The following is a 16,100-nucleotide window of genomic DNA, read 5'->3' as shown; positions in this document are numbered from 1 at the left end:
CTGCGTATAAAAATAGAAGAGTGTAACCATGAAAAGATATCAACCAACTTAAGAGACATTACGAAGGATAATGACAGCATGATAGACCAAAAGCCAAAACATTGGTTATAGAGTTAGTTGCAAATGATGTTGCGATAGATAAATAACCAAAGAAAAAGGAATAGAAAGCCTCCTATGGTAGAAAATGAGGAGAACACAAAGTGAATAGAGGATAGTGGAGCTAAAGGTCTACGCCGATACTGGATGCAAGATAACAGACGAAAGGACAGGGCAAAACATAAAGACTCGCGAGACAATGCTAAGGTAAATCTGGAGCTAAATTGAGTGCCCTACATATTATGTCAAGGATTACAATGAAACGCGACATGAAGACTTCCTAGGGAGGTCACCCATCCCAGTATTAGTCTCGCCCCAGCACGCTTAACCTTAAAATTCTGATGGAACTTAATGTGTTAGTGCTGGTATGATCACGCGAGATGGAAGAATCGGAACTAGCGGTGGAGGAACGACATGAGATTATGTTCCTGGAATACTATACGTTACGTTAAGGGTATTGTAAAAAGGATTTAGCAAGACAAGAAGGATTAGCTAACTGCTAACTGACGATGCACTCAAATGCCACAGCTCTTCAACATAGAACCAGTTAATGAGAGGAAAACTACAGAATAACTATATGGGCTAGTGGGCGAGGGAATTTTGACACCACTCGGCAGCCAACTCTGAGGGTGAAAAAGAAAAACCCAAAAGGTAAGGGTACCAGCTGATGTAATTTATGAATGACAGGAAGCAATACCCAAGGTCAAAAATTCCATAATATGACCAGGACTACAAGACTCATTTCGCACTCCAGCGCCAGATGAATCTGGAGGGAATGTTACTTGTGGATTAACGATGTTAGTCCCTTATCCTTCGATCAAAGGTTACCTACTCCACCGAGAAGGTGTAAAATTGTAGAGTAAAAGAGTGGTAGGACCTTATGGAGTCCCCACAGCTATTGTTCTAGGCAAGGGAGCCCAAGTTGTAATTGACTATCGAGAGATACAAAGATAGGTTAAGCCAAATTACTGAGATGGAATTAGCGCTACGGGTGGAGTAAGACGTGGCCACGAGTGGACCAAAGATCTACCCTGACATCGAGTGTAGGATAAGGGGGAAAAAGGCAGGGTAAAATATGAGAACTAGCGAGGTAACGCTAGGATACTTCTTGTACCCTCTCATAATCTTGTAAAGGTAAAGAATGAAACAAGATAATGGGTCTAGAGGGTTACAAGCGGAGGTAAGGGAAATGGTGAAAGAGTTTAAGTAAAACTGACTAAACTAGTTAGTTACTATAGGATAGCGAGCTTCTATGCCAAAACCCTTTCGGAATTATATCAGATTATGCTGGACAAAGCAAAGAACGACTACGAGAGCCATTATATGAGGGGAGTGCAGCATTATTCAGTAGCCAACCCTAAGGATTGGAAAAAAGGGGAAGAAGGACCCAAAAGATCGAATGCCAGCTAAAGTTCTGAAAAGAGTCAAGAAAGACTATACGAGGCTAACGGTTCCTAAATTATCAACATCGTTATGAACCTATTTTGTACTCTGTAAGAGTAGGGTGCTATATGGGTTATTGTGAGTAGGCTAATAAATTAGCCCATTTGCTTCCAATCAAGAGCACCTATGCAGCTAATATTAGGTGGAGTTATACAACATGGAGGTAGTAAGGTTCGGTGAGGTTTCCCCAGCTAATATCTTAGATGGAAGAACTTCAATTAAGATTAACATTTGGACATCAGTCCAAGAAGAGATCGAGAACACAAGTAGGTCTTAGTACCCCAGTTTTTCCCTCGAGCTACTAAATAGACTGAGCATACTATCAGACGTTAGAAGATATATTGTGGACTAATATGGTTGGCTTTAAGAGTAACTGAGACGATCGCCCACCACTTATTGAATTTGCCTACGAGAAGGGCTACCATTCCAGCATTCAGATGACCCCCTACAAGATGTTGTAAGGCAAAGTGTATAAGTCCCCCTATTGGGGAAAAAGACTAAGTTGGTAGGCCAAACAGGAGTAAGCAAACTACTGAGTAACAACCCAGAGTCGGCTGAAGTGATGTACAGATAATCAATATCACCATTCAGAGTTCAAATTGATGATTGAATGTTCATAACGGAGTCCCCCAGAAAAGGAAACTTGAACCAAAATATATTAGACTGTATCAAGTTACTCATAAGGTGGGCAACGTGGCTGGTAAGTTGAGCTTACCACCTTATTTAGAAACTATACACCCACTCCATCAAATAGGAATGCTTCACAAGGATACTGATAAGCCACCTTGGGTATATTCCATAGATGAGGTCCAGGAGATAGAATCCTGCAAGGAAAAAAAAACCTATCACCATCTTAGATCGGCAAACTAGAAGATTGTAGACTGAAGATGTGCCTTCCGTCAAGATACTGTGGCAAAATCAAAACCAGAAAGGGGGATTACCTGAGAAATTGAAGAGGACAGGAAACACAAGTATTCGTACCTATTTCCTGATGTCTACAGGTAACCCCAACTCCTGAAACCTGTATATTAATCACTTAGGTGGGAGTATGCATTATAACAACAACAAAGAACCTCCCAATACTCTGTATAAAGTTCTAAGGGAGATTTTGTTTAACATTCGGGGATGAATGTTCTAAAGGGGGGAAGGATGTTACACCCCACACTTTTGAACCTTGAAACGTATCCCTAATCTTCTTGAAAGTAGCCATGATACCCCTACTATCCACACATATTAAACAACTCGAAGGAAAGAAGAATGTGGTACCTCGTGAGAGGGAAGGTTAGAAATAGAGTCGTGAGAATCCGGAAAGAGTTGGAGGCTAAAAAAAATGAGTCATAGGACTCGATTTACCTATGCAAGCTATTAATTTAAAAGTCTTATACACTTGAGCTACTTAAGGATATATCAAGCTTACGTAGTACGGATTACATCGACTCTTAAAACAAGACGAGATTACGAACCCACGGGGGAGAGGAGGAGGCGCCACATGGCAGCCTAGGGAAGTTCCATGTGGCATCAGGTGACCCACCTGCTTGGGGTCAAGTATGTGACCCACCTACTTGGGGGTGGGCCCCATCAAGAACACGTGGCAGCCTTGGAGGCTAAGGGTGGATTTGTGGCCTAATAAGGGCTTGACACGTGTGACCCTTAGGGGCTGACATGTGTCACTTCCTAAGGGACCATATATATGTATGTTAGTGACTCTTGAGTAATTCGTAACTCAAAATTCAGCCCAAAACATAGAGAGAAAAACGTGAGAAGAAGACGAGAAAGGGGCAGCCATGGTTTCTAAGAAATTAAGGTAAGTTCTTTAATTTTCCTCCGTGAATTAATTATGTATGATGTTACTCAACCCCGTGGAGGTGTATATATGTATCTTAAAATGTCTACGGAATTAATTATTCAGCTTGGAACTTGAGAGAAAGTTGAAAGAATAAAGAGGGAAAACGTTAAAAACTAGTTAACAAACCTGTTTTTGGAGGGGATAGTTGTTAGTAATATTGGTATAACTTCTTGTGTATAGCTTCGTTTCGGGTGATTCAATATATTTTGGAAAGGTATTTCATAGGTATATAACTTTAATTTATACTTTAAAATCCATTTTTGCTTTTAGTTTCTCGTAAAAGGGTGATGAAGTGTAGAGGAGGTACTGCCCAGATTTTGGTTTTGGAAATCTTACACGGATTGCTGTTGGTGTTTTGGGCATATCCTTTTGTAATGAATTGATGTAGGGGTGATTCGAAATTGTATGCGACCGTAAGACACATGTATAAAACTTTCATGAAGTACGTAAATCTTGTTTCCCTCCATTACCCCTTCAAAACGAAGCGACAAGGTAAAATAGTAAGTTGTCCAGAATTCACGTTTTGATATTTTGAGTGAGTTATTGCTGCAGGGGTGTAATGTATTGTTGCAGGGCCTAAATGCATTCTAAAAGGGATGTGTATGCTGCTGGTTGCATCCACACGACCCCTGATTTCGTATAATGAAAGGCGTTATAGAATAAAGACTAGACGCCCTATTTGATATCATCTTTTTGAATGAGCCATTTGGAGTTTATATTGTATATTGTTGGTATGAATTGCTGCAGGTTACTGTTGTTGGTTGGATGTAGGTCTTAGGGACCTAATTGTAAATTTGGATAGGGCACATTATAGGGGAGGTGCTGCCCAATATTCGGCGACGCCTTGGCAAATAACAGAACTAGTCGGGGAAATGACTAAGGAAAAAGATTCCATTAATACTAAGTTGTAATCTAGGGTGCTAGAAAGTTAAGAGGGGTTGATATTCATATTACTTTCATGTTGAATAGGTTCAAAGGACGGTGAAGCAAACACAATAAGGAATAATTCAGATAAGGTATGCGAAGCTTCTCTTGGTATGTTTTTGGTATAGGCATGTAAAGCCTATCTTTTCTCTTTTGGCATGTCTTAGATGTAAGCGAGATATGATATGAGCTTTGGGGGTAATTCTATTCCAAGGTTATGAATATGACTTCAGGACTCTCACTCACTTTTGAATGTTAAACTTTAAAGTAATAAGATGCTATCTTCGAGTCTTCTATATGACTGTATAACAATTGATTCGACTAAGCTCTTGTTTGTAAAAAAGAAAGGCTCTGAGATAACCAATGATCGGACTGCTATAAGATATTTCACATTGGTATATGTCTAAGATTTCCAAAAACCCCTTTTTACATAGTCCTTAGTGACAGTTAGAGAGTATATGTCAGATACCTTCTGCCCTGATCCCCAGGTGATGGCTCACTTGATAACTTAATTGAGTCTCAGATAATGGTTTAAATTGTGTTTTGTTTCTCACTACTCTACTCGTGTATACTGTAACACTTCTTCTCCGAGTCCCGGGCCAGTTATCAGATTTGTGCAATTTACTATATTATTTGCCGAGTCCCTCGCTAGGGGGCCGGCATCCGTATGTATATATATGATGTGTTGTAATAAGGTGACGATGGCCTGGGGTCTGATAGTGATACTATGATGATGTTTTGTAATAAGGTGGTGATGGTACGGGGCCTGATACTGATACTACATATATGATTCACCGGACCCCTTACGGGGTCGGCTATATTGAAAATTTGAGCATGCATGTTTTTGTGATTCATAGAGTACTGATACATGTTTCTGATTTGATAATTGGTTCCCCTGCTTCTATATTTTGGATATACCTCCAGTTGTACTATGTTACGTTTTACATAGTCAGTACATATGCCATACTGACCCCCTTTCTTGGGGGGTTGCGTTCATGCCTGCAGGTACAAACACAGGTTTTGGGAGTCCGTCAGCTTAGGATTCCATGCAGCTCAGCTAGAAGAGGCTCAATTGTATCAGGGCCTAGTTTTGGATACTTTCCACTGATGTATAACATTTTTTTGTCCATTCGGGGGTACGGCGGAGGCCCTGTCCCGCCATATGTTGTCATTTATATTTTTAGAGGTCTGTAGACATGTATATGTGGGTTGTGTATGTCAGTTTGATTCAACTGGGTCTACCTGATATATGATATATGTGATTATATTATGGCAGCCTTGTCGGCTTGCGTGCCCTGTCATGTTGTGATACAAACGAAAAGGGCTACAGGTTTATGAAAATGTTATCACCCAGTGGGGATCTGTTACACGATATTGTCTTATTTACAATTCAATGTGACCACAACTAATAGATATGTATACGAAGGGTCCAGGTCGGACCCCAGTCGTGGCCTACGGGGTTGGGTCGTGAAAAATATATATATCATAACATAATAATAAGTCATACCTTTCATAAATGATAAGCCTTTCATAATCATACTTCATAAACTTGTCCATAGGAACAACTCATTATCGTGTGATTCATGTAATGTGGGTGTAGGACTTCTATCATTATGAATCCTTTTAGGGTCTTGAGTCACCCTCATTCATAAAACTTGCTTACATAGTTGAAAGTCATGATCATAAGTTATGCTTGAAATTAGGGTATAAATATGAATACATGATCAATTGACTTGGAAATCATAAAATTGACTTGAAAACATGCATATCATATACTTTATATCAACCAATACATAATTCATAAAAATAACATCAATTGGAAGTATAATTGCAAATACCTATAATCCATATCATGAAGCCTAGAGATCAATGTAGTAAAATTCATAGAAAACCTCTTCAACTCCATGCAATAATCATCAATTTATATTGAAATATGATTATAATCATAATTAAAATCATAATTCATGCAATTGGAATGAAGATCATAAAACCCATAAAAATACATTCTTTAATTGATTGAAAAAGTAGAGAATTTTTTAGGCTCCATGAATGAAAGTATCCTAGGATCAATTACCCACATACCTTGAATGAGAAGACCAAAGAATTTGGAAGAATTTGAGAGTTTTGATGGAACGATTGAGTGAATTTCTTGGAGGTCTTCAATGGAATCCTTGAGAGCTTATGTAGAAGGAGAAATATTTGAATAGGTGAATTGTAGAAGAATGAATGGAATGAGTAGTATAGGTTAGTTTATAGAGATGAATTAGACCCTAAAATGTCAAGATTCATTTAATTACAATTAGGAAAATGTCTAAAGTGTCCTCACTTAAAACGGAATTCAGACAGAAACTTCATGCCAAGTCCGCAACGTGGGCCTACTCCCACATAGGCCAATTTTGCACAAATGATAATTTGGCCATATTTTGACTTGGAGAAATATTACACTGAGTGGGAACAAGTAGGAGACGTTGAGCTTCCGCTCACCTCACTATTTTGTGCAATTTGTTGTAAAATTTATCTTTTGATATACGGGTCCTAAAAATCCACCAATGCTATTTTCCTGCAAGTTTTGACCCCCTAATCGATATTCCAGATTCGGATTTGCCAAAAAGGATAAGGTAATGAGTTATTAAAGCGACCTATTTCCAAGTATTTTTAAGGCCCTTGGGAGTATTTTTGAGCAAGGTTACACTATCTCCCCCTAGGGAACATTCATCTTCAAATGTGGAAAGACTAGCTTGAGTAGAGAGGTTATAACTACTAACCCAACCATGAATGCAATAATGCAACTTCTAAACATCAACATCATTTTAAAAAAAATAATTTTCATGGTATGCATGCATATATCATGACATGGAGAAGTCGAAACGTAGGAGTTTAGAGGATTTGAGTATAGATGTCTTACCTTAGGATGGATCGGAATGAAAGAGATAGGGATATTATTTTTTCATGTCCTCTTTTGCTTTCCATATAGCGCTCTCAACTTCTTGATTCCTCCATAAGACCTTAATGGATGCAACTTCATTATTCCTCAAACTTTTCACTTGGCGGTCTAGAATATCAACTGAAACCTCCTCATAATTTAAATTTTCTTCAACACTCATATTACCCAAAGTCATAATAGCATTGGGATCACCAACACATTTCCTCAACATTGATATATGGAATATCGGATGAACCGAGGCTAATTCTATTAGCAAATCAAGTTCATAGGCCAACCTACCAATACGTCTTAGGATCGTATATGGGCCTAGATATCGGGGACTAAGTTTCACTTTTTTTTTTGAAATGCATTACTCCTTTCCTAGGAGAAATCTTCAAGTAAACCCAATCTTCAACATCGAATTCAAGATCTCTTCTTCTAACATTCGAGTAGGAATTTGGATGACTTTGGGCTAACCTTAACCTTTCTTGAATAATTGACCTACTCCAAGGCTCAAATACTAACTCGGGTACTAACAAGGCACCCTCTCCCACTTCAAACTATCCAATGGGTGATCATCATACAATACAAGCCTTCAAATGGTGCCATTCCGATACTTGAATGGTAACTATTGTTGTATGTAAATTTGACTAACGGTAGGTGATCATCCCAACTTCATTTGAAACAAAGCACTCATGCCCTTAACATATCTTCTAGAGTTTGGATTGTCCTTTCGGCTTGCACAACTGTTTGAGGGTGAAATATGATGCTTAGCTTTACTTGGGTACCAAGACCCATTTGGAAGGACTTACAAAAGTGAGAAGTTAATTGAGTAGCACAATTTGAAATGATAGACAAAGGAACACCATGTAACTTCAATAATTCCCGAATGTATATCTTGGAATAATCTTTGGCACTATGAGAAGTCTTAACTGGTTGGAAATGGGCTGATTTGTTAATTCTATCTACTACCACCCAAATCTAATCATGTTGCTTTTGGGTACGAGGCAAACTGGTTATGAATTCCATGTTCACATCCTCCTACTTCCAAGTAGGAATTTCGATATCTTGAACTAGACCACCCAGTCTTTGATGTTCAACCTTCACTTTTTGGCAATTTGGACATTCCACCACAAACTTTTCTATGTTCCTTTTCATACCATCCCACCAATAAACATCCTTCAAATCTGTATTTAGTTTGGTGGATCACCAATGTATAGAATATGTAGAGTTATGGACTTTACTCAATATCAATCCTCTTAGGCCATCAACGCTTGGAACACATAACTGACGTTGATAAGGAAGTACTCCATCTCCCCCTTGTGAGAAAACCTCAATCTTTTTATCAACCACCAATTTCTTCAGCTCAACTAAAGTTGGATCCATGTCTTCCTTTGCCTTTACATCCGTTACCAATGATTATTCCGAACCATTTTGAACAATAATACCACCCTTATTAAAATCACTCAATCTTACCGCCAAATGGGCCAATCAGTGCACATCTTTAATGAACTCCTTATTGTTATCTTCCACATAAGCAACATTATCCATGGATAACCAACTAAGAGCATCGACAACACAATTGCTTTACCCAAATGGTATATGTAAGATTCCGGAAATATGAAAGGACCTAAATCAAGGAACCAAGGATGTATTCTTAGAAAGATGCTAAAACTGACACCAAGAGCTGACCATGGAAACCATCATGGGCTATGGTAACAATCACCAACCATGATTAATGGACCATGGTAGATACTTAGAGACTTAGACATGTAGAGAAGGGACCACAATGAGGACCACGAACCATGGTGATAATCACGGAAACCCTAGGGAAATTTCCCAAGGCAAGGTCCATGGATGACCACCACGGATCATGAAACCCTCCACGGATGGTAGTGCATCCCCTTGGTAGTCACTATGAAGGCTTCCTACCAAACCTGCGCCACGACCAACTTTCACGGCCGGTCATGTCCTTCATGAATAGTAAAAGTGTTACACCCCACACTCTTGAGCTCGGAATGTCTCTTAAGCTTCTTAGAAGTTATCAAGTGAGTCAGATAACCTACGATGCTATCAAACGACTCTAAGGAAGAGAGATTGTGATACCCCATAGTAGAGAAGATTGCAAATATGGTTATAAGAATTCAGAAGAAGTTAGAGGCCAAGTAATGAGTCGTAGGACTTGATTTACCTATGTAAGCTACTAACTTAAGAAGCTTGGAATACTTAATCCACTTGATTACATACCAAGCTTACGTAGTAAGGATTACACGGGTTCTTAAAATAAGATGAGATTATGAACCCACGAGAAAGAGGAGAAGATGACACATGGCAGCAAGAGGAGGTGCCATGTGGCAGCCTAGGAAAGTTCCAGGTGGCAGCAGGTGACCCACCTGCTTGGGGTCAAGTAGTGACCCACCTACTTAGGGTGGGACCCACCAAGGACATGTGGCAGCCCCTAATTGATTGCATAGTTACGTTTGTCCAATAAGGGTTGGACACGTGTCACCCTATGAGGATGACACATGTCACCTCCTAAGGCAACATATATATATGTATATTGTGACTAAGGACTTCATTATCTATCCAAAACAGCAGCCAAAGGAGATGAAAAAACGTAGAGAACAAAAAATAAAGGCAGCCACGGTGTGGAAGAATTAAAGGTAAGTTCTTCAATTTTTCCTCCGTAAATTAATTATCTATGGTGTTACTCAACCACGTGGAGATGTTTATATGTATATTAAGATGCCTACATTACCATATCTTCAGCTTTACACTTGGAACAAACAAGAGAAAGTTGAAGGAAAACTTCGAAAGCCAAAGAGAGAGGGCTACGGGTTTGGGGCTGCCAACGTAATCCTCCGACTTTCGTTTTGTGAATTAATTATTTGAGGTGTCCCACGGTGATATAATGATTTTTAATAAAAATAAATTTCAATTTGGGACAGCGAAGGAGCGATACAAACAGTCCGCTACAGTTTCAGCACAACAAGAAACTTCCGAAGCTAGTTTGGCGAGTTTTGGCCAATTTCGGGTAAGATAAGACCTTTGCTTTCAATTTGGATTTTATGGTGTTGGTATGAAGTGTATTATATTTTGTTTAAGTGGCTGTAAATGTGAAAATATCATAGAGATGCTTGACGTTGGAAACAATCTAAAATTGAAGTCGTTATAGTTAAATTATAGTCGAAGCAAGGTGTTGTGCTGCTGCAGGTGTGTGGGGATGTGTTGCAGGTCCTAAAAGTATTCTAAAAGAGGTATGGATTCTTCTGGTTTCATCCACACAACCCCTCATTTCGTATAATTATAGGTTTTGCGAAATAAATACTAGTAACTATATTTTGGTATCGTCATTTTTAGCAAGTTGGTTGGAGTTTACATTGTGTAATGTTGCCATGTTTTACTTGTATATGAGCTGTGGGTTGTTTTTTTGGTCGGATGTAGTGATTAGGGAGCTAATTGAAAATTCGTATAGGGCATGTTATATGGAGGTACTGCCCAATTTCCATTAACTCCTTAAATAATGAGAGAACTAGTAGAGAAGGCGAGCGAGGAAATGAGTTCTATGAATACTCGTATGCAACTTTAGATGCTGAAATGTCAAGGTTGTTGATAGTTGCATTGCTTCCACGTTAAATAGGGTTGGAGGACGACGACGTGAACGTGATTAAGAGAAATCCGTAAGAGGTATGTGAAGCTTTCTCTTGGCATATTTTTGACATAAGTATGTAAACTATCTTCTCTTTTCTTTCGGCATGTTTTAGATATAAGTGGAATGTAATATATGCTTTGAGGGTAATTCTACTAATAAGCTTCGAGTATAACTCGTGACTCATATTTGTTTTTGAATGTTATGGCTCTTAAGGTAGTTGAGCTATCACCTTCGAGCCTTCTATATGTGCGATAGTAATTGGATGTGTAGGCTCCTATTCTTAAGGACTCTACGATGGAAAATATCCTTGATTCCATAAGCTTATTGGCAATTCCTTGATATATGTTTCTGGTTCATCTATGGATGGTAAGACTCTTAAAGGAGTTAAGCTTCTATTCCTCAAGTCCTCTATACGATTTGATAGTGATTGATACGAAAAATTTCCTCTTTTTAAAAGCCTCTGAGATAGCCAATACTCGAACTTCTATAGGTTAGTTCATACCATAGTAACATACGACTATGCCGTTCAGGCTCCATTTGATATAGTCCTTAGTGACGGTTCACTTGATGACTTCATTGAGACTCCGATAATGATTTAAATATTATATGGTTTCTCACTACTCTGCTCGTCCATGCTAATAATATATAAATTCACCGCACCCCATGAAGGGTCGGGCATGATTATTCGCTGCATCCCATAAAGGGCCGGGTATAATAAATTAACCGCGCCCCATGAAGGGCCGAGCATAATTATTCACCACATCCCATGAAGGGTCGGGCATGATAAATTCACCGCATCTCATGAAGGGTCGGGCATGATAAATTCACCGCATCCCATGAAGGGCCGGGCATAATAAATTCACCGCGCCCCATAAAGGGCCGGGCATGATTATTCACCATGCCCCATAAAGGGCCCGGCATGATAAATTTACCGCATCTCATGAATGGCCGGGCATGATAAATGATGAAATGATTATTCACAGTATCCCATGAAGGACCGAGCATGATAAATGACGAAATGATTATTCATCGTATACCATGAAGGGCCACACATACCCAAAAAGGTTTTAACTCATTGGGGTTTTTGTGAGTTACTCAGCGATGTTGGGAGCGCTCCACTGCTCTGGAGCCTAACTTTTGATACTGGTCATGTAATATGTATATATTTATTTGTCCAGGGGTACGGTGGGGGCCCTGTCCCGCCACATGTTGCTATTACTATTATTAGAGGTCTGTAGACATATGTATGTGGGTTTTTTGTGAGTTTGTTTTGGCTGTGCCTATATGTCATATTGTAGATATTTTTATGTTATAACAGCCTTGTCGGCTTGCATGCTCTTTTATGATATGACACGAATGAAAGAGGCCACACATACGCGAAAAAGTTTTAACTCATTGGGGTTTTTGTGAGTAGTATCACTTTGTTCATAGTTCAATTTGACTACAGCTGATAGGTATATATACAGGGGTCCAGGTCAGACCCCAGTCGCGGCCTACGGGGTTGGGTCGTGAAAGAAAGTATTCTGTGGGGAAACTTTCGAGACTTTCCTTGCAGGGTTTTCCAAATATTTTCCAAGTTCCTTATCACAGGACCTCACCACGGTACGTGGTGAGCATAAAAGATGGTGAATGGTCCCCTTGAAGACCTTTTCGGCCATATTTAAAAAAGGGTATTTTAGTCTTTTTCCTATACTTTATTTTTTAAAAAGGGTTATTTTGGAGGCTGAGTTCTTCTATATAAAGACCCTAAAACCTATAAAACCATCATTCTCCATACTTAGACATAAAATACTAAATTTCCCTCCTCTCAAGCTCTCCAAAGAACTTCAAGGCAAAGCAATGGTTTCTATTGAAAGCATTTCAAGTCTCCTTTCCTCCTAAAATTTTCATAGGGATTTTGTGTCCCCAAGGTATGTGGGTTTTATCCATGGATCATTCCACCCATGGAGCCCAAATGATTTCCCACTTGGTATTTAAATTTCCAAATGATGAATTCTCGTGTTTTTTTATACGATGACTCAAAATGTATAAATTATGATATATTTTAAGTTTATTTACATATATTGATGTTTATTGATTCTCAATTTCATGAAATGATTGATTTGTTGAAGTGTCTATATGAAGACTTGGAAGTTTCTTTGAAGTATGTATGGTGGGTTATTTATGATGTGTATTTTGATGCATTTACATCACTCTTATGCATGCAAAAATTCTTTACATGTCTTTGAAGGATTTTATGAAATGAACCCACCTAGTTTCGTTATGTTAAAGTGAAGTTGAAATGAAAGCTTTTGACTCCAAATGAAAGTTATGAACTAAATATTTATGTAAAGGGATTCCTATGATGAAATGATTGTTTGATGAAAGGATTCTTAACCAAAGTAAGGTTTCAAAGTGAAAGGACAATTCTCGCACTGAATCAAATAAAAGGTTTTAATGACCTATTCCACCGAATGATGATTTAATGTCAAATTTATACAAATGCTTATGTTATTATGATGTTTAAACAATATTCGATGGGATTGACCTTAGTATGTAGATGTGGACTCAACTTAAGGGGTCCTTAAGTAATTTCTTATGTTACCTTAACTATGTGCCACCATAGGGGCCCTTGTCAGCTATTTTAGGCTAGTGGATCCAAAAATAGCCCTTAAAGTCAAAGTTAAAGAATGAAGAAAAGATTTAAAGGAGTGTGCCCTGGAAAGGTAACCTCCTTTGTCTCGATGCAGGAGTCATCAGCCTATGCCGATGAGTTATCAACCTGCGCCGATGAGTCATCGAATTCCATATAATAGTTCGCATGGCCTTAAATGTTGGTTATGATCACTTCCCCACAAAATGAATGTTTTAAGGTTTCATATGATAATTTCTCATGCATGCATTACACTATGTTTCATACTATACAAATATTCTAATGTTTCCTTAATGTTCATGCATGCCTACATACTTAGTACATTCAAAGTACTAATATATACTTTTACCTATATAATATCACGATGTAGGAACCATCATTTCTCCACACTCTCCTCCCCATGGATAAGCTGATCATGAAAGCTACCACTTTTGGTGAGTTTTCATGTTCCAGGAACGTCACTCCTAACCTATCTAGCTTATGTTATGTTTAGACTTATGAGATATATTTTGGTGTTTTGGCGTAATCTTGAGGGTGAGCTAGGGATATGTCTTAGCCTCCTCTAAGTCTTAATGTAGAAGGTATTATTAGACATAGTAAAGGATGATATGTTGACTTTGTCTCCTGTTGAACATAAAATTCCTTAGTCCTAATTTCCCTTATATTTCTGCTAGTTTTTTTCATTGCCAATAAAATGCTCGATGAATTCTAAGAGGTTATTGGTGGGGTACCTCCAGTTGCCTTATTTATCGTATCACGTCTAGGCCCTAGTCTACGGTCATGAAAAACTTGGTACAAGAGCATGAGGTTTTAAAATAGTCATCGAAGTCCAACATACCGCATCAAATAGGGTCTTGTTCATAGTTGTGAAGCACGCCACAACTATGAATAGGAGACTATGGGATGTTTGAGAAGTTTTAACCTTTTTTAAATTCATGTCGTGCCTTAGAGTGTCCTAAGACTTTCTATAACTAATGACCCATTTGGTGTTTTCTAGATAATGCCTTGACGAAGAGTACCTCCAAGAGCAAGGGTTGATGATGAGGACCAAGATCCTTCAATTCTCGATGTTCCACATCATGAGGAAGGGGTAACCCATGTAGAGTTTTTCAATATCATCACATTGCTGGCTCAATCCATAGCCAACCAAGAGAATCAATGTGTTCCCCCTTCTCAAGTGCAAAATCCAGCCTCTAGGATTGGAGATTTCAAAAGAATGAATCTGCCCGAGTTTGATGGTTCTAAGATAGATGAGGACCCTATGGATTTCATTGATGAGGTGTATTGAGTTGTGAATATCATGGGTGTGCCACCAAATGAGAAGGCCTAGCTAGTGGCCTATTAACTCAAAGGTATATATCGAGTGTGGTATGAACAATGGGTTGTTCATAGGGATGACAAAATGGGGCCGATAGGATGGGAAGAGTTCAAAGGAGCCTTTTTAGGTCATTTCTTTTTATTGGAGCTAAGAGAGGCCAAAATTGAAGAGTTCATCAACCTTTGTCAAGGGAGTATGAATGTTAGGGAGTATACCCTCAAATTCACTAATTTGTCTAAGTATGCTTCCTTTATGATATCCGACCCCCTAGCAAGGATTAGCAATTTTATTTCCAATGTCTTAAGCTTGGTGTCCAAGGAGTGCAAAACAGCCATGTTGGTCAAGGGGATGGACATTTCTCGGTTAATGACCTATGCCTAACAAATCAAAGAAGAGAAGTTGAGGGAGAGGTATACAAGGTTCAAGAAAGCTAGAGTAGATGGTGGAGGGTTCAACCCTCAATGGTCCAGTTATGGTAACCATGGCAAAAAGACAAGGTGGGCAGTATTTTGTGGGATAAGGTTCCACCAATACTCCTCCTCCCAAGTTCAATAAGGACAAGGGTCCTAATAAAATGATCCCAAAAGATAATGTCGGTGCCCAAGCCTTTCTCCCATGTAAGAAGTGTGGAAGGACCCACAAGAGGGAGTACTCGGCAGACTCAAATGCATGCTTTAAATGTGGAAAGCATGGTTATCATACTCGATATTGTAGAGGTGGTGGTGGTGGTAGGCCTCAAGTCCAATTTTCTCAAGGCCAATATGCTCACGGAGGTGGTCAATGCACCAACTGCTTTTATGCCTTGCCTGGAAGGCAAAAGGTTGAGGAAGAACCAAATATGGTTACTAGTATGTTAGAGTTCTTTAATTTTGATGTATATGCATTGTTGGATCCGGATGCAAACTTGTCATTTATAACTCCATTCCTAGCTAATAGGTCTGAGATATTGCAAAAATGTTAGTAGAGCCTTATTTGATGTCTTACCCCATTAGTGAGTCGGTTGTGGCTAGAAAAGTCTATAAGGGTTGTTCCGTGTCCATCTTGGATAAATTTGTTCCTTGTGATCTCATAGCGCTTGACATTGTAGATTTCAATGTTATACTTGGGATGGATTGGTTATATGCATTTTATGCTTCCATATACCTAGGTCTAAGCTTGCACCACCTCCCAAATCTCATCACGTCTTTCATGGGCAATACACGGAGGAATACTCTGTCACCAATGACAAATCTCAATGGACAATGCCTATGATCTGAATAAATCTGG

General features: G+C 39.0%; 1 protein-coding gene and 1 pseudogene across 1 annotated transcript in view; one reads left to right on the top strand and one right to left on the bottom strand.

The window, feature by feature from the left end:
- Window positions 1–15,795, top strand: part of LOC129894827 (uncharacterized) — a 31,265-nt gene extending 15,470 nt beyond the window's left edge. The window contains exon 2 of the mRNA XM_055970455.1: window positions 15,549–15,795. Coding sequence (XP_055826430.1) covers window positions 15,549–15,795 — 247 coding nt within the window. The remainder of the gene's footprint in view (window positions 1–15,548) is intronic.
- Window positions 356–475, bottom strand: LOC129898016 (5S ribosomal RNA; annotated as a pseudogene).
- Window positions 15,796–16,100: the final 305 nt, after the last annotated feature.

Source organism: Solanum dulcamara, chromosome 7, assembly GCF_947179165.1.
Source record: "Solanum dulcamara chromosome 7, daSolDulc1.2, whole genome shotgun sequence".
Taxonomy (NCBI): Eukaryota; Viridiplantae; Streptophyta; class Magnoliopsida; order Solanales; family Solanaceae; genus Solanum; species Solanum dulcamara.
The sequence above is the reverse complement of the archived record's forward strand: the minus strand, read 5'-3'. Positions and strand labels throughout refer to the sequence as shown.